This window comes from Pyxicephalus adspersus, chromosome 5 (genome assembly GCF_032062135.1).
Source record: "Pyxicephalus adspersus chromosome 5, UCB_Pads_2.0, whole genome shotgun sequence".
NCBI classification, from domain to species: domain Eukaryota; kingdom Metazoa; phylum Chordata; class Amphibia; order Anura; family Pyxicephalidae; genus Pyxicephalus; species Pyxicephalus adspersus.
Genome location: NC_092862.1, coordinates 147,429,422 through 147,450,713, shown reverse-complemented (window position 1 = coordinate 147,450,713; position 21,292 = coordinate 147,429,422). Strand labels below are relative to the sequence as shown.

General features: G+C 47.3%; 2 protein-coding genes across 4 annotated transcripts in view; both read right to left on the bottom strand.

Annotated features, from left to right (window-relative positions):
• The window catches only part of LOC140331793 (uncharacterized), a 19,738-nt gene extending 7,391 nt beyond the window's left edge, over nt 1-12,347 (bottom strand). Inside the window, exons 1-9 of one of the 3 annotated variants that reach the window (XM_072413084.1) lie at nt 12,244-12,347; nt 12,002-12,049; nt 11,180-11,286; nt 10,904-11,061; nt 10,257-10,369; nt 9,291-9,431; nt 7,112-7,505; nt 298-366; nt 136-214 (exon numbers count right to left, since the gene is read on the bottom strand). In XM_072413084.1, coding sequence (XP_072269185.1) covers nt 136-214; nt 298-366; nt 7,112-7,505; nt 9,291-9,431; nt 10,257-10,369; nt 10,904-11,061; nt 11,180-11,286; nt 12,002-12,025 — 1,085 coding nt within the window. In that variant the 5' untranslated portion in view covers nt 12,026-12,049; nt 12,244-12,347. Of the gene's footprint in view, nt 1-135; nt 215-297; nt 367-7,111; nt 7,506-9,290; nt 9,432-10,256; nt 10,370-10,903; nt 11,062-11,179; nt 11,287-11,955; nt 12,050-12,243 lie in introns of those variants that run through there. The other 2 variants (XM_072413085.1, XM_072413086.1) reach the window with 2 other exon arrangements.
• Nucleotides 12,348-14,879: 2,532 nt separating this feature from the next.
• On the bottom strand, nt 14,880-17,588 carry LOC140331805 (uncharacterized). The gene is made up of 4 exons (XM_072413110.1): nt 17,489-17,588; nt 17,329-17,399; nt 17,169-17,223; nt 14,880-16,111 (listed from the first exon to the last, which is right to left on the bottom strand). The coding sequence occupies exons 1-4, from the start codon at nt 17,543-17,545 to the stop codon at nt 15,299-15,301; spliced, it is 996 nt and encodes a 331-aa protein (XP_072269211.1). The 5' UTR covers nt 17,546-17,588; the 3' UTR covers nt 14,880-15,298.
• Nucleotides 17,589-21,292: the final 3,704 nt, after the last annotated feature.

Sequence of the window (21,292 nt, the reverse complement as noted above, 5' to 3'; positions counted from 1 at the left end):
TGCCTCCCCACCTGTTGTCACCCCATCTGGTCACTGTGCCTCCCCACCTGTTGTCTCCCCGTCTGGTCACTGTGGGTCCCTGCCTGTTGTCACCCTTCCCCATGCTCCCTGTGCCCCCTCCTCCTGTCCTCTCACCTGAGCCGAAGCCCATTTGACGGCCAATGGTGCGGTGGGGATCTGAAACCTTGAGGTGGAAGTAAGATGAGTGGATTTTCTGTAGAGTAGATAGAGGAACATGGAGTGAGTATACAATCTGATGATATATGAAGTACACAGACATCTTATCACACAGATTACCTTCTGGACCAACTCTCTGCCCCTCCTCAGCGTCATCTTCATCCTGGGGAGCCAGCCGGTGTCCACGGCCTGTGCAGGACAGAAAGGTGACACTGCTGTAACATGGACTGAACTTTTCATATTGCCATCCATTCATCTCCCACACTGCACCAATGCCACCTGATGGGGGCGCTGTGTTCAGGCGTCAGCCTGCTGACTATTCTCCCCAGATCACGTGACACGTCTGGGCAAATCACATGCTCCGTACCTGGAAATACAGCCTATTACCTTGCTGTCCAGGTATACCTATGTGCTGAAACAGTGTGTGACAGGCAGTTTACTAATCTGCTGTGAGCCACGGTAGTACAGTGTTGTACCCCCCCGTCAGTGTGATGAGGACTTTTTGATTTTATATAAGAAGGAATCATAAAGTATACTATAGACAAGGCTTTTCCCAACCAACCATTGTTTACCATTTTTTGAAATATCTGGAAAGCTGACTGCATTGTGAAGAGTGACTGTCCTATTAATCTCATTTAATCCCATTTAGTTTCTTTTGTGTACCAATAACCAATTTATAAATAGGAAACAATGGCATGAGAGGAGCCTGGATATCAGAGCCGTGCAATGTTCGGGGCCACCAATGACTCTGGATTCCTGAAAGATCAATTTACGTGTCTGTACCTCCTACACCTTGTATACCTACCACCACCGTTACCTAATAAATCAGAACAATTGTTCTCACACGTGTTTGTTCCATCTATAGCGAGCAGTCTCTGTTCATCTTTAAGTTTTGGTGCCCGGGTATTAGGACAGACTGAATTCCTGGATGAGTGACAACTACGGCTGAGCAGTGCGGTCAATGCAGACACAGCGGGATTATGGTAAGTTTTTTTAACTTATATCTGTTTTCACTTTCCTCTCTTCCACCAGATCGCTCACCTGAGATAGTAAGATTTTACCTGAACTGCACTTCTTGCTATAAAATAATACTTTGTGTGAATGTTGTACGAGACTGATGTACAGTGTGGTTGTAAAGTCTCACTGGGAGTGAAAGTGATAATACATTCTAGCAGTCCAGATGCGGCGCCATTATGTGGGTATTGTTTGCTGCAATTTTTGGATCGGCCTTTCTATGAATAGATATTGTATGTGAGAACATCACTAGGTGGACGTGTAGCGTGTGGTCTGATCGATAAAGAGACTGTATTCCATCAGTAGCATTACTCACCTGTGTGAGGTGTAGGTGGCTTCACACACAAGGACTACAGAGTGTTGGTGTGACTGACGGGTCTGACTGTAAAAGAAAGAGCTGACCCTCGCTTCTGGCACATGTCAGGACCCCCCATTCTGTGAATGGAAAGCCAGTGGGCAGTGCCACTCAGAATGCTTTACCTTCATTGTAATTACTAACGGGGATTTGTAATTTTTTGTAATGAATGCATTAATATAATCGTACAGTCAGTTGTTTATATCAGCTTGTGTAGTAAGAGGTTTTCATGTCATTGTAATCATTGTCAGTGATAGGAGGGATATACTGGCTATGGAGAAACTGGAAAGATTCACATACAAGGAAGGGAATTTATCAAGGCAAGATGAGAAATCCTCCCGACGGAGTGATCTGGACCAAGTCAGAGACCCTCTTGGCTGTTTGGGGCCAAGAGGAACGGGGGAGGGACCTGTTCACTCAGTCACTGGGCTAGGGAAATTGGCCTACCCTAGCGGGGATCACTTGGGATCCACTGAATCCAATCAGTGTTTGCCAGTATGGGAAACGATTCATCATCTAAAGGAGATGATAGGTATAGGTGGGCAATCAGAATTTTTAGCTGACTGGGATTTGGTGGAATGAAAGGAAATTCAATAGAAAGGGAACGTTCAAGTAAAAATCTTGGAAGAACCATTGGGAGGAGTGCCCAGATAAAATGGCCGATCCAAATGAAAGGAAAGCATAGAGCCAGTAGATGGAATCCTTTACATGGACCAGAAGATGTTAAAATCCTCACTTTAGAAGTTCATGGAATGGAAAGTTGAAATAAAACACAAGCCACAACTGATTTAAAAGACGAGGAGAACGAGAGAAAGAAATTAAAGCAGCCTAACAATTGCTGGAAAACCATCTTACCCACTAATGAGACAGATCGTCCCGCAGTAATATGTAAATGATGTCAGAAGCAGGTAAATACCCGCTGGATGGGCAAATATGTACTGGGGAACACCTGCAGGAAGTAAAACAAGAAACATCTCCTGTCTGGAGTGCAAGGTACCTTGATTTATATGAAGTGCTCTGACCTATAGCAGCTTTGGCAGGAATCCCACCATCTTAGTAGAAGTCATCTTACTCAGTGCTAAGGCTCGGGATTTATATCAGGAACAAAAGCTTTAATTTCCTCTGCGATGGGAGAAATACAAAGTATCGGTTCTGCTCCAAATGTAATGTCAATGCCACCTAATGTTCCAGCATACCAAGGGGCCATTAATGTCATGATTCAGGGTACTCTGCATTTTTAATGAAATGTCATACCCAGACAATGTCTGAAACAAGACCCCCGGGCCCTATTAGGTGTATACTGCCCTTCTGTAGGAGAACGTCATATGTCCTGTAAGAGAGCAAAGGTTACACGATAACAAAGGAGTTGGATTAGGGGGCGTTCTTTACCCCCTATTAGATACTACTCCCACTAAAATGCAAATTGGCTCCTTTCAAAGTGAAGCACAGGACAAAAAGGAAATACAGGACTCATGAAAAGCTGAGCTCCAGTAAGAATGGAAACTTGGTTACCTGTAAAAGGTGTGCAACCTTAAATCCGGCTACTTCGTTATCAGGGACTAAAAGCTGCAAATGGGAGGTCATGATTGTGATGAGGTAATGTAATAATGAGGAAGCAGAGAGGGTGAATGATTCCCCAATTATTAATGCTGATCTCACTGCTTTCATAGATGGGTCTTGTTATACTCAGGAGGGATATACATTTTCTGCCTACTCTGTTATTACTCAAAGATCAATAATTTAGAGGAAACTACCTGGAAATCAGTCAGTCCAGGTGAGGGAGCTAATGGCTCTGATACAGGCCGGCATAATAGGTAAAGGGTAGAAATTCATGGTGTGCACTGATTCACAGTTTATCTTTGGCATATGTCATGTATTGGCCAGTTGTGGAAGTTTTGGGGGCTTTATGACAACTATTGGAAAGCCTATAAAACATGCTGAGCTCATTAAGAACGTCCTCAAGGCACTTTGGTTTCCAAACGATTTAGCCATAATAAAATCTGAAGCCCATACTAAAGACACTGATGACATTTTAATTGGAAATGAAAAAGCTGATGCCATGGCATAAATTAGCAGCAATAAATGGTACCGAATCTATAGAGATCTTTGTGGCCACCTCCTCTCCCAAGGAACCTGATCAGGTAGACGTAACAGTCATAAAGAAACTGCAAGTGCAAACTAATGAGAAATTAAAAAAAATAGATCAAAAGTTCAGCGATGTACGGAGAAAGATGGAGCCATGAGGATGGTAGATTGTGCGCGCCACCTGTGCGCGCCTCCTATGCTGTATACATATCTAGCTGAGGCAATGCATGGCCCATCTCATCTGTCCCCGGGATCTATGAGAAGTAAGCACACATTGTCCTAGGATTTACTACTGTTACAGAACAATATTGTGTGAATGTGAGATGTGTGAATTGTATAATCCCGGGGATCCTGTAATAAAATATTTACCTGAAGCTTTGTACCCCTTTCAGAGGTTACAGATTGATTACCAAACTCACTAACCTGAGAATGTTCTGGTGTGTGTAGATGGATGGATCGAGGCTTGGCCATTGTCTATGCTACGGCTTCAGTCACAGCCAGGAACGGTTACAATAAATTGTGTGCAGATATGGCCGGGAGGAATCAAACCCTGGAAGTTATGTCAGAAGTTATGGAAGGCCTCCAGATTGAACAGAAGTTCACACGCCATATTTTATATACAAGAAAGGTATAATAGCATAATAAAAGTGTCTGAGATTTATGAACATTCCTGTCTCTATGGGTGAAAGTCCTTCCCCTTATGGTAACGTCTATTAGTCACACCCCTGGGGGTTATTTTTAAATATTGTTTGGTAGGATAGGATTTTTCCTCCATAAGAGATGAAGATATTACAATGCTTATTGTATGAACTAGAGTTACATAAACATCTTACATGTCCAAGTTTTTTCTTCTATCCCAGATCTCTAACTAGCACACACTACCTACAACCAGGAAAATGATCCCACAGGCTTACATGAAGGAGTCCTCCGGAGAGTTATGGTATTTGGGGAATAAAATGTAAATCCTAGAAGGACGTGTTTAAAGGAAGTCATAAGATTGTCTTATTTGTGACATATCTACCAAATGACAATCCCAAAGTGTGAGGTCTATTCTAGAAACCTTTCCTGAAATGGTTATTAGTGATGACTTATTCACCCATTAGTGTAGATTCTGTGAATGTTACGGAGCCATTTTTGGTAAGATGTAAACAAGGCAAATTGTATTCTGAGGATTCCAATGGAGAACATTATGCGTCTTGGTATATTATTTATGTTAATTGTAATGTGGGGAAAGACAAAGTATGCAAAGACACGGGTCTGGTGAAAACATACACTCAGAGGAGGGAAGTGTCTATACTTTGCACCATTGAGGGATATGAATTCTTTGACGTGGTATATTGGTATGCAAATCAATCTTTATGTTCTGTAATGAATAAATGAGTGAATGATTAGATGGCCAATGAATGAGGATATGAGAGGTGTGAATGTGACCACTGATTGCAGGACCCTGTGGGTAAGATTTGGGCCCTTAGTATGGCCACTTTGTAAAGGTTACTGGACGTTCATACAGTCAATACGGTTGAGCTGGAAAAAAATGATTAGCCATGTTTATGTGATTTGGTAAGGGATCCAAGGCAATGGTGCACATGGGAAGGACGGGGTAAGGAGCGTGGAACTGTGCTTCAAATACTAAGTATGGAAACTGTTGGAGCCTGCAGAATTGAATCCTGGTAAATGTAGTGCAGCCATAAATAAGAGCTGCAGACTTTGTAGTCCCACAAGTTATCCTCACAATGGATTGTATTACCAGGAACATGGAGGATAACAATGAAAGAGTTGATATATTGGGACAAGAGATGTTCTGTATATGTAAAGATTCCGATCTATATGCTCAAGGCATGGCTATTGTTGGGTAAACTCGCAATAAGCTAAAAAGAGGAATCTTGGATAGAGCTTTGCAGGCAGGTGGAACTGCAATATAAACATTCAACACCATGCGTTAGGAAACTAAGTGAAAAAAATTAAAAAGCTTGTACCTCTACTAGATACCCCCTTTAGAACAGTAAGAGAGATGAATAACGTAAGGAAACCCTCCAACTCCTGACGTCTAAGGGGACACCTCCTTTGTTTTGGGTAGGAATGGAGTTTGTTCCCCTCTGAGATGTATTGAATCTCATTACAATCAAACCCGGTATATAAGATGTGGGTAGTAAGCCCCCTTGGGTGGACGAGGAGCCTACAAGGGCCCGAATCCCATTATATCAGAAGGATTGGCCTTTGGGTGAAGTGTAAGTACAGGGAGAGGCTCGGACTGCCCCGGTTAGGAAGGTTTGCTATGATTCGAATATTTCATCGCTGAATTGCTTATCAAAATGATTTTCTGTATTGTATTACTCTTGAAGTTATTTTTAAGAGAACGTATATTTCAAATCATGCTAAATCACTTTTATTCAATGCTGACCCCATGTCATTCATCCAAGATGGCCGAGTACCTGCCCCTGGTATAACACACCTGAAGAGTATTTGTTACTAAACCAAAGTCTGGATAAAAAGTTACTATAAGGAACCCATTACCCTTTTTAAGACAAGCCCGGTCAAGCCATTGACCATCATCTCACACATGGGGGCGCTACTCCACGCTTCCAAAGCGGAAGGATGAAAGAGAACTCCTGTGAGGGTTTCCTGTGAATGCCACGAGTATAAGCCCCCGGCCTTCCCTGGCACCTAAGACCTACAACTAGAAAAGTCATCTTTGTTACCAGTCACCTTTATATTTTCTTTGCCTATGTGACACCAATTTGAATCTCAGCCGGTGTGGCCAACGAGTAAGTGGTGCGGGTGGCAGGCGAATCTCTTGTACAAAATCCTTGTAGGTAAAATAAGTTCAGGGAATGAATGTGAGGAGGGAACGGATATATAAGAAGGAATAATAAAGTATACTATATACAAGGCTTTTCCCTCAAAACACTTTTATCTACACCTTTTCTTTTCCTGGGCTCCGGCTTGTGACCAACTGACCATTGCTCACCATTTTATGAAATATCTGGAAAGCCGATTGCATTGTGAAGAGTGATTGTCCCATAAATATCAATTAATCTCATTAAGTTTCATTTGTGTAACAATAACCAACGTATAGATAAGAAACAATGGCTACAAAACAATGGCATGAGAGGAGCCCGGATATCAGAGCCGTGCAATGTTTGGGGCCATCAATGACTCTGAAAGATCACTGTGTACTTTTATTTACCGGTCTGTACCTCCGCTGTATATAAATACCACCACCGTTACCTAATAAATCAGAACAATTGTTCTCACACATGTCTGTTCCATCTACAGCGGGGAGTCTCTGTTCCTTCAGGAGGGAAATCTTTTAGGAGTGTTGTGCCCCCCCCGTCAGTGTTATGTCCCCCCCCCCCGTCAGTGTTATGTCCCCCCCCCCTGTGAACACAACACAAGAGGAGGACTGAGGGGAATTTAGGGTGCTGACTAGAGTTCTGCTATAGATTGGGATACATTTGGACGCCCCGTTATATCACTCACCCCAGCTGTGCGGTGTTGGCTCCTCCCTCATGTGGACGTTATAGGACACAGACTGGGCGGGCGAGGATAAGATGGGTAACAGGTGGTCTCTGTGCCGCATCAGATCACCCAGGGTACAGTCCATATCCAGGGGTTCCTGTGGGGGAGATGCCGGTTCTGGGTTGGTTTTGGGTTCTTCCCGGGGTTGCACACAGAGGGTGGCATTGGGGGTCAGTCCCAGATCCTGCAGGCTGCGGGGTAAATCCTCTTCAGTGAAATGTCTGGTGGGAAATGTCTGTAACAAGCTGCAGGGAGATAAAGATGGCTGCAATGAGTTGAGATGATCGCAGACGCAGCGCAGTGAGGACTCCGCAGGGAAACCCAATCGCAGCGACTGTCCTGAGGGGAGCCGGACCTGGAAGACAGCCAGAGACAACATGGAAGTTTACTGAGGGGGCAGATGGATGAGGAAGGGGGAGAGATGAGGGGAGGGGCAAAGATATAAGGGGGGGTGACCCCATATAGGGGCATTCCAGGGCATCCCCCCCCCACACTCTGTATTCTACAAACACTAATCCCTTCCACCAATCACTGCCAGGAATAACGGGAAATGTCCGCACCCAATTTCCCCACCCCCCATGGGATGGGTTCCAGGTTCTGCCTTTTCACCCCTCTCCTGCCTGAAGCGGACTTCCTGTGAATAATGTTCACCTCACAGGAAGTGATAAGGTCACTGCATTTCTGGCAGGATTACAGGTATGTTCTGGGACATCTTTCCTTGGAAGGTTTATTGAAGGGAACCCAATCCTTTTCGGGTCAGTGCCAGAACTGTTTATTTTCAGTTTTTGTACTCCTTGGTGATTTATTATCAATGACTGCACATTCACCCAGTGCTAAATGTAAGCTTTTTCAGGATTCACCCAACACTCCCCCATGTGTTATTGTTTATACACCAGTTCAGCACAAGAAGGGTTAATGCCTTTTCTAAATCTTATCCCCAGATCGTCTCTGGACACTGGCCGGGTAAAGGGGGGGCAGGGAGTAACCAATCAACCAGTCCGTCACAGATTCACCGATGTGAACACACAGGCCAGCACTGAACCTAAATCGCTCATTGTACTGGTGTTAGGTGGCACCTTAGGTGGTTGCTGTATGTGGGAAGGGGGCAAATATTAGACCCCCCAATGAGTAATGAGGAGCCCCCTTCTGGTCAGCTGGATTCCTGGGGAAGGGTTTGGTTTTCATTTCAGGGAATGGGATGAGAGCTCCGGTTTTATGGAATTCAGAGTTTCATTTCCTTTCAGAACCAGAAATAAAATACGGACAGAAAACAGAGGAGCCCAAATGTGACACCCCCAGAACCCAGCATTGGGGGCATGCTGGGGGATGGGGGGAAAATAGGGGCAACAAGCTGCTAATGTCTGGATTGGCTGAACACATGTACACATTGTGGAACTCCACCCATCTGGGAGGAGCTTCGGTCCCCTGGACAGAGCGGGATCTCATGGTTGGACAAGGCTGGACCCCGGGGGTATTTGGTATAAAAATAATATTGTGACATTTCCAGGAATAGCTAAGGGGCACTATGTATGTTAATAAAGGGGGCTCCCAGATTCCACCCCGGGGTATGAAGTGGGGATGAAGCCGTCCCTTAATGTACAGCGCTGCGTAATGTTGGCGCTATATAAATCCTATTGAATAATAATTCCTCCCAGCCATTAGCTAATTTTTACGCTTTCTTTTCTTGGGGCATTGCCCCGCCACGTCCCCAGACAATTACGGGGACCCCAAAAACTATTCTGACTGCAACCTAAAGAGTTGGAAAGGACAAAACTCTGAATTGAGTTTCCATTCAACGGTAATCAGGGGACCCCATGCCGATCTTTAGGTTTAATCTCCACAGCGGAAAGATTCCCACCAACCGGGATAATAAAAATGGGTGAATGTTGGGGGAACATTCTGAACCTACATTCACTCATTCATACATAGGGTGAATAGTACAGAAAAGCATTAAGGCAGCCAGTGGGGTAAATATTTGTACCCCTGAGGTGCTGCAAACCCCCTGTAGGGCCGAGGATTATCGAAATTGTGGATCCAGCTCCTGAAAAGCTGCAAATTTGGGGCAAATCTCCTGCACTGCATACTCCCCACCCCCATCCCTCTGTTCCGCCATGTTGGAATGGCTCTTTGTACCACTTACCATTAGGGCACAGTGATTTTGAGGGGTCACATGACTCTGCCTGCTCTGTTCCCCATTGGCTGCTGGTGTGGAGACATTCTGGGCCTTGCTGTGCCTCATCAGACGGTCTTCAGCAATACGTTGCAGCACTTGATCTCGCTCCTAAGGTGAGAAAAAGGTCATGTGATCAGGGGGGAGAAAACTCCATGGACCACCAATCAGCTGAATCCAAGCAGAGAGCGCCCCCTGGTGACCTTGTGTACTGTACAACCCTGTCACATGATCCATGGAGACAGCGCCCCCCTGTGACCTGTATACTGTACAACCCTGTCACATGATCCATGCAGAGAGCGCCCCCTGGTAACCGGTGTACTGTACAACCCTGTCACATGATCCATGCAGACAGCGCCCCCTGGTGACCTGTGTACTGTACAGACCTGTCACATGATCTTTGCAGACAGTGCCCCCTGGTGACCTGTGTACTGTACAGACCTGTCACATGATCCATGCAGACAGCGCCCCCTGGTGACCTGTGTACTGTACAACCCTATCACATAATTCAAGCAGAGAGCGCCCCCTGATGACCTGTGTACTGTACAGACCTGTCACATATTCTATGCAGACAGCGCCCCCTGGTGACCTGTATATTGTACAACCCTGTCACATGATCCATGCAGACAGCGCCCCCTGGTGACCTGTGTACTGTACAGCCCTATCACATAATTCAAGCAGAGAGCGCCCCCTGATGACCTGTGCACTGTACAACCCTATCACATAATTCAAGCAAAGAGCGCCCCCAGGTGACCTGTGCACTGTACAGCCCTGTCACATAATTCATGCAGACAGCGCCCCCTGGCGATCTGTGCACCGTGCCTTCGTCACATGATTCCTAATGCACTGTATGTAACGAAGTCCTGTTTCTCTAGTAGATGGTCTTTTAATAACTTGCCCCCCCCTTTATGTCTGTACCCCCGCTGGCAGTGTCACCTTCTTCTTTGACAGTCGCTCCTCTCGGACCTCCTGTGCCAGGTTGGCATTTTGCCGCTCTTCAAACTCCCTTCTCTGCTGCAGTTGGTGAGAACTGGTCAGAGGGTGGCGTTCTAGAGAGATGAGGGAAACAGAGAGGAGTGACAAGGATTCCAGGGATAGAGCGTGGCCCCATCCTCACCTCCATGTGTACTGCAGGCCTGAGCTCTGAGGCCACCCTCAGCACACGGAACTGTCCTGACGGACCAATCACATTTTACCATTACTCCTGCAGCGCGCACTGCCCTCCCGGAGCTTAATCACAGCCAATGAAACATTGAAGGATTTGTAACGTGCAGAATCCCCGGAGGACTCATACAACATCATCTGTACCCTGAATGTGGACCCAATCATGGCACCCACACACTACTGTGACCCGGGGGCCACTGCAACACAACCCCGCCCCTAATCCGGGGGCCACAAGGGCCACTGCAGGAAACCCCCTCCTCTGATCTGGGGACCACTGTGGGAAAACTCCTCCCCTGACCTGGGGACCACTGAAGGACAACCACTTCCCAGATCTGGGGGCCAAGGGGGCCACTGCAGGAAAACCTTTCTTCTGATCTGGGGCAGCGGGGGACACAATGCATACAGATCTTTTCTCTTACCTGGGGACAGATCCCCCCTATGACCTGGAGAGATGGGGTGACATGAAGCAGCACCTCCTCCATCTTGTGGGGGGTTAAAGGCAGACACAGCTGCTGATATTTGCTCTTCTCCTGACTGGGTGCGGAGTGTTCCTCTGTGCTGACCACCCTGCAGGATCCTGGCACATACCAAACACAAAATCACATCATGGGCAGCCAATAACTGTACAGGGATGTCAGACACCTCAGCCAATCAGAAGCTCAGCACGAGGTGAGCAGCCTATCACATGTACTCACCACTCTGCCGCTTCTTCCACCATGAAGCAGCCGGCTCTGACCGCAGCTTGAACCTGAGACTCATCAAAGCCCATCTCATACAGCGCCTGGAAGAGCTCACCAATCGTCTGCAAGAAAGAGAATCATGTGACTAAACATTGTACTGCCTACCCCCAAATACCCGCCCCCCAACCACGACACCCTCCATATACCCCCCTGAACCCCCACCATATACCCCCTGCACACCACCCTACAAATACCCCCCCAATCCCCACACTCTCAATATACCCTTCTGAACCCCCACCCTACAAATACCCCCCCCAACCCCCACACTCTCCATATACCTCCTTTACACCACCCTAAAAATACCCCCCCAACCCCCACACACCCCAGATACCGCCTGTACTCCTGCCATGTAATTGCCCCCCCAACCCCCACACCCTCAATATACCCCCCAAACCCCCACCACATATCTCCTGCACGCCATACATTCAGAGGTGTCCTCAATATTTAGGTGACACCCAAGTGAACTGTACAATACACCTCAATACATTCCAGTGTGAGATGTATCCTGCTGGAAGCTGTGGTCTCTCTGCAGAGTTCCCACAGCTCCATAGCTCTGTGGATTGGACAGTTCAGAGTCACAGGGTGTGTCCAGCCTCTGCAGAGTGACCGCTGTTTCCACACAGGGTAAGGCTCCAGCTGGAAGGGGTCAGGCTTCTCTACCCTGGCTGCTTTATACTAAAAATAAGACAGGGAGAGGTGACAACACTGGCTGCATGCTGCTCATTCCACACCTAGGGACAAACTATTCCGAGTTAGCGAACCCATCCAGAGTCTCACCCCTCGTGCTGCAGACTCCTCCATTCCTGGGCAGAGACGGTCACCAGTCTGCAAAAAAAGATGAATTACCCACAAGATGTCTCATATTGTCAATCCCCTCCCCCCCCATCTGTATATGACCCCGCCCCTTTCTCTATATTACACTGTGGGGTCCCCCCTCCTCCTCTCCCTATAACACCCGGGGGTCACCCCCTCCCTGTAAAGAACACCCGGGGGTCTCCCCCTCCCTCTAGAGAACATACTGGGGTATCTCACTCTCTCTTCGTCTTCCTCTGTTTTCTATCACGTGCAGTGTTTTGGCTGTGGAGATTTTAGCTCTGATTCGTCATCGAACCTGTCGCTCACAGATTTCCTATTTTGATTGGATATTTTTTTTTACTCTTTATCCCCTATTGGTTGTTTAACATTTCTGTCCCGCCTATTGATCCCTGACAGTCTGTTTATGCCTTTGGAATCACTAAGTGTCTCTGACAGCCAATAGGATCTCGAGGTTATGAGTCCTTCGGCGTCATTAGCCTGGCACTTAGTAGTATTCATATAGGCTTGTCCAATCAGTATTCAGGTAGGAGGGGCTTTTATTAAACGTCAATGATGTGAGACGTCTGGCGCTTCCTTGTCGTCATATTTGTTATTTCTCGATGGGTTGTGGAGGGCGCTGTGGGCGGGGATTATATCAGATGGGGAGGGGTTGTGGGCGGAAATTATATGAGTTTGGAGGCTGTGGGCGGGGATTATATGAGATTGGGGGCTGTGGGCGGGGATTGTATTAGATGGGAAGGGGCTAAAGCTGTGAGGTGAAGTTGGCCCAATGGATGGTGACCTATTGTTCACAGTCAGGCTGGAGGGAGCTGGGATTGGTCAGAGCTCCTTGTATTGGGGGGTCCTCAGCCTGGGGTCACCAACCATACAGGGGCAATGGGGATGAGGTGACCTGTAAAGAGCACCTGTCTCCAGGCACACACCCCCCCCAGCTAGGCCCTGTGGTGGGGTATCAGGCCCTCAGTCACATATCTGCCCAGAGATACCAGCTCAGCCAATGAGAGGCCTCCACCTTGTATTCAGCTACTAATGGCTGCCTGGGGGCCTGCACACTGATAAGACAGAACATAGAGAGGGGATTCTGGGGGGTCAGATGGAAGAACCGGGGGGGATTCTGGGGGGTCAGATGGAAGAACCNGAAGAACCGGGGGGGAATTCTGGGGCGGTCAGATGGAAGAACTGCGGGGGGAATTCTGGGGGGGTCAGATGGAAGAACTGGGGGGGGGATTCTGGGGGGGTCAGATGGAGGAACCGGGGGGACATAGAGATTACAAGGTTCTTTTGTTGATATATGGAGAGTGAAAAGATCTTTCCGAGCCATTCCCCATCCTTTGCCTCATCCCATTAGGGGCACCCAGACCTAGGAACCTCCTCATACTTGTCCCATTTCATCCACTCCCACCCAAAGCCTGATTTCTCCTTCCAGCTGGCAGAGAACACAAGATAATAGAAGGTTTAGTCTGTTACATGAACTGACAGGCCATTGGGTGCTGGGTGCAGCTCTGGGAGGGAGGCCATTGGATGATGGGTGCAGTTCTGGGAGGGAGGCCATTGGATGATGGGCGCAGCTTTGGTAATTCATAATGATGTCTGATGCCCATGAGAGTATTTTCCTGGCAGGATCACCAGGATTTTTTTTTAATAACAGCATTACCAAATGTATATAGAGGAATAGACTGCAGAGATGGAGACATAATCCTGTACAAAGCATTGGTCACACCACATCTGGAATATGCCGTCCAGGTTTGGGCCCCAGTTCACAAAAAGGACATTGTGGGATTGGAGAGAGTGCAGAGAAGGACAACTAAACTAATAAAAGGAATGGAGGAGCTCCGCTATGAGGAGAGATTAGCTGAACTGAATCTATTCTCCCTTGAGAGGAGACGTGTAAGGGGGGATATGATCACCCTGTATAAATATATAAATAGTCCATATTAACCAATGGTCTGTTGAGAAGATTTTAGTGATCCACAGAAAAATTTGGACATTATTTGCAACGTTTATGTTTTATTAATAAAACTAAAAATAATATTGTAATAAATTCTTATATTCTGAGTGACAATTTTCGCCTTTATATTGCACTAAATTCATGACCTGTAGTAGAGACGGAAGAACAAGGCAGGCGCAGCGTGACGTCGGTGTAGTATTAGGTTGTATGAGACAACTGCTGGCGAGCCGTACGCTTCAGTATTGTTTCCACCATTACAGTCACCCCGCTCCACCAATACCGATTCATGCCATTGTTTTATTTATTTCTCAGATGTTCCTTTAGGTAAGTATGACCTTAGCTGTGTATTTTATGTTTTATTTCATGGCATCAAATAGTCTGACTTTGATAATTATCATTTTTTGTTTGGTCTTAGAATGAAATAAACCCATAATAATTGAGAAATCTTCCAAGGAAGCAGTTTGGTGTCAGAGAACGTCTTCCATTGATTTCAGTGATTACCAGGAATGTGAACAATCTGACAGCTGGATATCACCATAAAATCTCACAGTCTGAACGTTATCTGATTTCTGAACCCACCATGTCCGCGTACTTACCTACTCACCATAACTCGGAAGGAAATGGTGAAGGGTGTTTGGTGATGGAGCCGTGCCATGGAGCCATATGTTGGTAGAAGGATACAGTGCACAGATCCCGGAGCTGTACTCAGCTCATCCTGGTGTACGGGCCCCGGCATGTGCAATGTAAGATGACAATCACACTTCTCATTAACCTACCTGTGATCTTGTGTACTCCACCACAACCAATCTCTGTACTGTACTCACAAAGCAATATTCTAACTGCTTGCTGCAGGTTCATATCCTGTCACCATTTCTATGTAATTACATGGACTAGCAATTTAAATTCTTGTTTATTATACACTTCTCTATAAACAGCATATTCACCCGGACTGGACAGAGCTGTACAGCTTCCTCTGCCAAATGTTAGACAGGAAGAAGTCACTGAGCTATAACAAGGAGTCTGCTATAAGGTATAGCAGAGGGCCTCCACAGGGGGAGCTGTAGAGTGAGGTGGCTGATGTCATGGTGATGGAAATAACCTGAATGTATTTGTAGTTAATATAAAATGAGAAAAGAAAGACATTTTAGACTGGTGATGAGAAAACCAATGATGATAGTTAAATTTGGGCTTCTCATGGAGGTGTGAGGGTGGCACAGTCCTGGCTGCTTCTCCCACAAGGCCATAGGTCATCGTGGAGACCAAATTGTCACCTTTCAATCTGAGATCAGATCAGCAGTCTCTTCAGTGATTTATGGAAAATCTCCATCTTTACGGTTGCGAACATAAAACATGTTCCTTATCCCTTGATTAATGGCGGTGCGTCCTTTGGCCAGGGCCTCATCTGCTATATCTCTAGGAAAGTAGTCATGAAAGGCATGTTGGATGGCGTGGACTCGCCTGGGGCTGAGGGGCATCTTCTGGTCGGTACCATTGAAGTTGTGTCCATAAAGTTCTTCTTCAGTAAACAATAGTTTGGCCAACTGCCAGCCGAATGGCCCTGGATTGTTAATATCGACTTGTCTTCGAATGGACATGGCCAGGTCCTCATCCACCCTGAGCTCCATGGCATGGACTGGCACATTGGGCGAGCTGATGATGGTGACTGGACCCTGCCAGTCGCAGTGGAATCGTTGTTTTCTTCTTCTCTTGACCACTGGGAATGGTGGAGAGGAGGTGGAGGCATAATGGAAGGGCAGGTTGGGGTAAAGATGAGAAACCATTGGCTGATCATCGTCATCTTCTTCTATTTCTAGTTGAAGTCTTCTCATGTGGTCGTCGTTGGCATCTTCTCCTCCTGGCTCATCTGGGGGTTCATCAGTGAAGGACATGGATTGGGGACTGCAGTCGTCACCTTTGCTGCAGCTGTTCAGGAACTCCATAATCTCCTCCATGGTGCTGAAGCAATAGACCGGGGCAGTTTGTGTGGCCACCTCATTCTTCTGAGATCTGGTGCAGAGTTCATCTTGGTGGAGGAGCTCATTCTTCATGGGAGTTATCAGGGGGCTGTCCTGTGCTGACAGATTGTCTTCTCCATATCCCAGAATCTTTATTTCCTGGACCTCCTGCAAGGGAAGAAGAGTCCATATTAAGGAGAGGAGCCGCATTCATTGTATTGTATGGCGTGCTGAATGACAGAATTATTAATATACATCACTTTTATTGTGACTCCAAATATAAACCCTCAGAGGGCGGGGCCTTCATTGTGACTCCAAATATAAACCCCCCACAGGGCGAGGCTTTCATTGTGACTCCAAATATAAACCCCCCAGAGGGTGGGGCCTTCATTGAGACTCTAAATGTAAACCCCCCAGAGGCTGGGGCCTTCATTGTGACTCCAAATATGAACCCCCCAGAGGGTGGGGCCTTCATTTAGACTCCAAATGTAAACCCCCCAGAGGCTGGGGCCTTCATTGTGACTCCAAATATAAACCCCTCAGAGGGCAGGACCTTCATTGTGACTCCAAATATAAACCCCCCACAGGGCGAGGCTTTCATTGTGACTCCAAATATAAACCCCCCAGAGGGTGGGGCCTTCATTGAGACTCTAAATGTAAACCCCCCAGAGGCTGGGGCCTTCATTGTGACTCCAAATATGAACCCCCCAGAGGGTGGGGCCTTCATTTAGACTCCAAATGTAAACCCCCCAGAGGCTGGGGCCTTCATTGTGACTCCAAATATAAACCCCCCAGAGGGTGGGGCCTTCATTGAGACTCTAAATGTAAACCCCCCAGAGGCTGGGGCCTTCATTGTGACTCCAAATATGAACCCCCCAGAGGGTGGGGCCTTCATTTAGACTCCAAATGTAAACCCCCCAGAGGCTGGGGCCTTCATTGTGACTCCAAATGTAAACCCCCCTCAGAGGGCGAGGCCTTCATTGTGACTCCAAATATAAACCCCCCAGAGGGCGGGGCCTTCATTGAGACTCCAAATATAAACTCCCCAGGGTTTATGGGGTCTATAAACCAGCAGCTCTGGGTGTACAGTGGGATAAATGTCTCTATATTAGGATATGCCCAGAATAGGGGGGTGGTAAAATGACTCCCTTAGTCCTTAGGATGAGGATGGTTTGGGGGGAGGCTTTATGCTTTGGTGATGGTTCCTTCTCCATATTTCAGTTACCTGGCTCTTGGAGAAAAGTTTCCTCCGGATCAGCGCCAGCGGTTCTCTTTGTTTGCTAGAAAAGAGAATATTACACAGGTGGATGAAGTCGGTGATTTTCAGGTCTTTATTCATTCTCGTCCCCCTTCCCCCCGGATTTATTTGGGCCCGGGGGACTTACCTCTTCTTGGTCAGGGGCACTTTGGGGATGGTGACCCGCACTATGGAAGGTGGGGAGGATTCTTCACAGTCCTGTAAGGACAGAAATGAGGAATGTTGCCTGATGTAAGATTGAACCCTGGGGGAGGATTAGCCATCAACCCCCTTAGTGGGGTACTTACTTGTAGGACCATCCTGACACTGCTGGCTTTTCGGGGGGGTCTTCCCTTTCCTGACATCTCACCCACCTCACCTGAGATTTGGATCACTGCGCGGCTGGCACTGCGTAGAGAAAACATTGTATCACTGCTGTGATATGAAGAACCCTGGGGCTCCTGGTGGGCGGAGTAATAAATACAGAAAAAAGGAGATTGGAACACGCAGAGCTGCTGTCCACCAATCAGGATTCATCCAAACTCTTTATTCTGACCTACAAGGAAAGTCCGGAGCCCCAAACAATCTGAACTCACTGATATGTATATCTGGCCCCAGTTACCATTCCAATTCACCCCAAAGGTGTTCAGTTGGGTTGAGGTCAGGGCTCTGTGAAGGACACCCAAATTCCTCTACTGGTGACCCCATGTCTGTATGGAGGGGGCTCTGTACCCTGGGACACAGTCATGGGGGTGGGGGGGGCATGTCTTTGTATGATGGGGGATTACCAGGACCCCTCACTGGGGACCCCTGAACCCCCATCACCTTTTAAGGGTCACATAGGTCTCCCATATAGTGTAACAATGGGGTTCATCCCCCCATAACATCCGGCAACCATTTACAGTTATTGGCCATTTTTTGTCATGTGATATATTTTGTATTATTGGTGCAGATCCCGCAGTGCAATGTATGAGGAATGGTGTGAATGGGTCATATGGGGAATATTTTACCCTGTGGTGGTGGAGGGCACATTGAAGGCTGCTCTGCCCTAATTATTACCCCACTGTTGGTGTGGAAGAAGCCCACCAATACCACAGTAAATTGTAGAATGTTGAATACTTTATATTTACATGGAAGTTTTCTATTTTTCCACCATGGTGACCCCTTTACTAAAATATCAATCATAACATCACAACTGTCCTTCCTCATAGGTGACACATGTGAATAGATATTTGGGGTAATAGATATGTGGGGTAAAAGATATTTGGGGTAACAGATATGTGGGGTAATAGATATTTGGGGTAATAGATATGTGGGGTGATAGATATTTGGGGTTTTAGATGTGTGAGGTAATAGATATTTGGGGTGATAGGTGTGCGGGGTAATAGATATTTGGGGTAATAGATGTGCGGGGTAATAGATATTTGGGGTTATAGATATTTGGGGTAATAGGTGTGCGGGGTAATAGATATTTGGGGTAATAGGTGTGCGGGGTGGATGGTATTATACTGAATATCACATTTGTAGACTCTCTGTGCTGATTGTGGCCCCGGATGGCTGAGTTTCGGGGTCCCGGGGGGGTGAAGATGCCTGGCACACAGAAGGTTTAATATTGGTGCCGGTGGGGGTCCGGGGGTCTTTGTGTGACACAGCTGGGACAATCCTGACATCCTGGTTACACAGCCCTGCACAATACACAATTTACACACATGTCACCTCCAGCCATAGCAGCACCAATCACCCCCCAACTTCACCCCAACTTCCCTGACCCAAGACCCTAATCCCCAACTTCTCCACTGACCACCACCCTCCCTGACCTACCTCCTCTCCTTCATCATTACTGTAAACCCTTTACCCCCTTTATTCTTCTCACCACCTACTAACTTCCCTAACCGAAGACGCCTTCTCACTACCAACAATTTACTAGACCTACCTCCTTCCCTCCCCAATACTCCCCCCTACTATAGACCCCTATCCTCCTCTTCACCCCATAACCCCAACTTATCCCCTATCACCAACTTCCCTGACCAAAGACCCCTATCCTCCTCCTCAGCCCATAATCCCAATTTATCCCCTATCACCAACGTCCCTGACCAAAGACCCCTATCCTTCCCCCTCACCCCATAACCCCAACCTATCCCCTATCACCAACTTCCCTAACCAAAGACCCCTATCCTTCCCCCTATCACCAACTTCCCTGACCAAAGACCCCTATCCTCCTCCTCACCCCATAACCCCAACTAATCCCCTATCACCAACTTCCCTAACCAAAGACCCCTATCCTTCCCCCACACCCCATAACCCCAACCTATCCCCTATCACCAACTTCCCTGACCATGGACCCCTCATTGCTCCAGGATCCCCTAGCGCCCCCCGGAGGAGCCCTTGCCAGGATGTAGATGATATTATTAATAAACAGGATTTATATAGCGCCAACATATTATGCAGCGCTGTACATTAAATAGGATTTGTATGAATGTACACTGTCCATGTGGGAATGTTTGTGTGAATGCCATGTGAATGTTATCCATGTAGAGGGAGGAGAAATGTCTGCAGGTTGTGCTGGGAAATGTTGTTTTAGTACTTGTTATATTTATGTTTGTTTGCTGTTACATATTGTGGCCCCGGACCCCTCTGTTGTAATGTCATGTTGGGGGAGGGGCGGTATGCTGGGTATTGTAGTTCCCCTGTCTTTTGTCATGCATGGAGAGGACTTTGTGTACAATGACAAACACTCTGACAGCTCTGATTACCCCCTGCTGCACCCTTTGTTGCCCCCTGTGGGGTTTTAGTTCTCCAGATACTACAAAGACAAACTATTCGGATTAGCAGTTCAGTTCAGTGATGCAGGAAATGCAGAACCACAAGAGCTTGCAATCTATTCCACCAGGCATTTTGTAAAGTGACCCTGTCATGTAACAACAATTGGCTGCACTGCCCCCCTGTGGCTGGGCATTTATTATTGGCTTTGGGTTTTACAGACAGAGGGCGGTATCCCATAGCAACCAATCACAGGTTATGAATGCGGGGGGTCCATTGGGGAGGCCCCCCGACCACCTATAGGAGCAGCATTGGGGGAGATAGCCGGAGTGCCCCCTAACCCTCATGACCCTTTGGACCCCTTTTCCAGCTTCCCTGGTGGCCCCTTCTGTTTACCCCTCAGGCTGCTCTGGGGCAGTTTTGTATGCCAGGTGTAATAGATGTAATGGGGTAATAGATATTTGGGGTAATAGATATGTGGGGTAATAGATATTTGGGGTAATAGATATGTGGGGTAAAAGATATTTGGGGTAACAGATATGTGGGGTAATAGATATTTGGGGTAATAGATATGTGGGGTATTGTGCCCCCAATATACCCCCATTGTGCCCCCAATATACCCCCATTGAGCCTCCATTGTGCCCCCAATATACCCCCATTGTGCCCCCATCTCTAATATTTCTCCTGATTACAGACAATCTCAGGCTTTCCTGCCAATAATCAGCTAGTGACGGGGGGGTACGAGGGAGTACGAGGGGGGGCATGAGGGGGGTATAGGGTAGATTTAGGATTGGCATGTTACAGGTACAGGTAGGGGGGTGTGCACTACTTACCTCTCCTTCCCAAATAAATGCAGCTCTGCCCCCTCCTTTAGATGCCACTTACAGTTGGGGGGTCATAGAGGGGATCGCCCCCAGAACCCCAGGGGCTGTGAATAATTGGAATTCACCCCATCTCTCTCAGGTGGGGGTTGGTCCCCTCTTCATGCTTGGGGTTATTTCCCAGGGTCACTCCTAAATTAAAAATGAATTCCCCCGAAATATCTAGGGGTGTCCCCAATGATTACTGCTGACTTCCCATAGATCCCTGGGGGTCACCCAGACTATACAGAGGAGATTCCCCAAAGTGAATAAATGGAGGGGAGCCAATCCTGCCCAAATCACTGGGACGGGCAATAGTACCCTGACTATAAAAAGAAGGGGTTCCCCCCAGAACGGGGGGTACTAGATGTGATGGGGCCCCCAGACTCTATACACAGGGAGATGTGATGGGGCCCCCAGGCTCCATATAAGGGAGATGTGATGGGGCCCCCAGGCTGTATACACGGGGAGATGTGATGGGGCCCCCAGGCT

What these genes read in the sequence shown, in the direction of transcription:
- LOC140331805 (XM_072413110.1), bottom strand. Translation starts at nt 17,545, where the DNA reads ATGTCAGGAAAGGGAAGACCCCCCCGAAAAGCCAGCAGTGTCAGGATG. An exon ending in GTGTCAGGATGGTCCTACAA is followed by an intron (nt 17,400 to 17,488) that starts GTAAGTACCCCA and finishes CTGTCCTTACAG; the next exon opens with GACTGTGAAGAATCCTCCCC. An exon ending in GTGCCCCTGACCAAGAAGAG is followed by an intron (nt 17,224 to 17,328) that starts GTAAGTCCCCCG and finishes TCTCTTTTCTAG; the next exon opens with CAAACAAAGAGAACCGCTGG.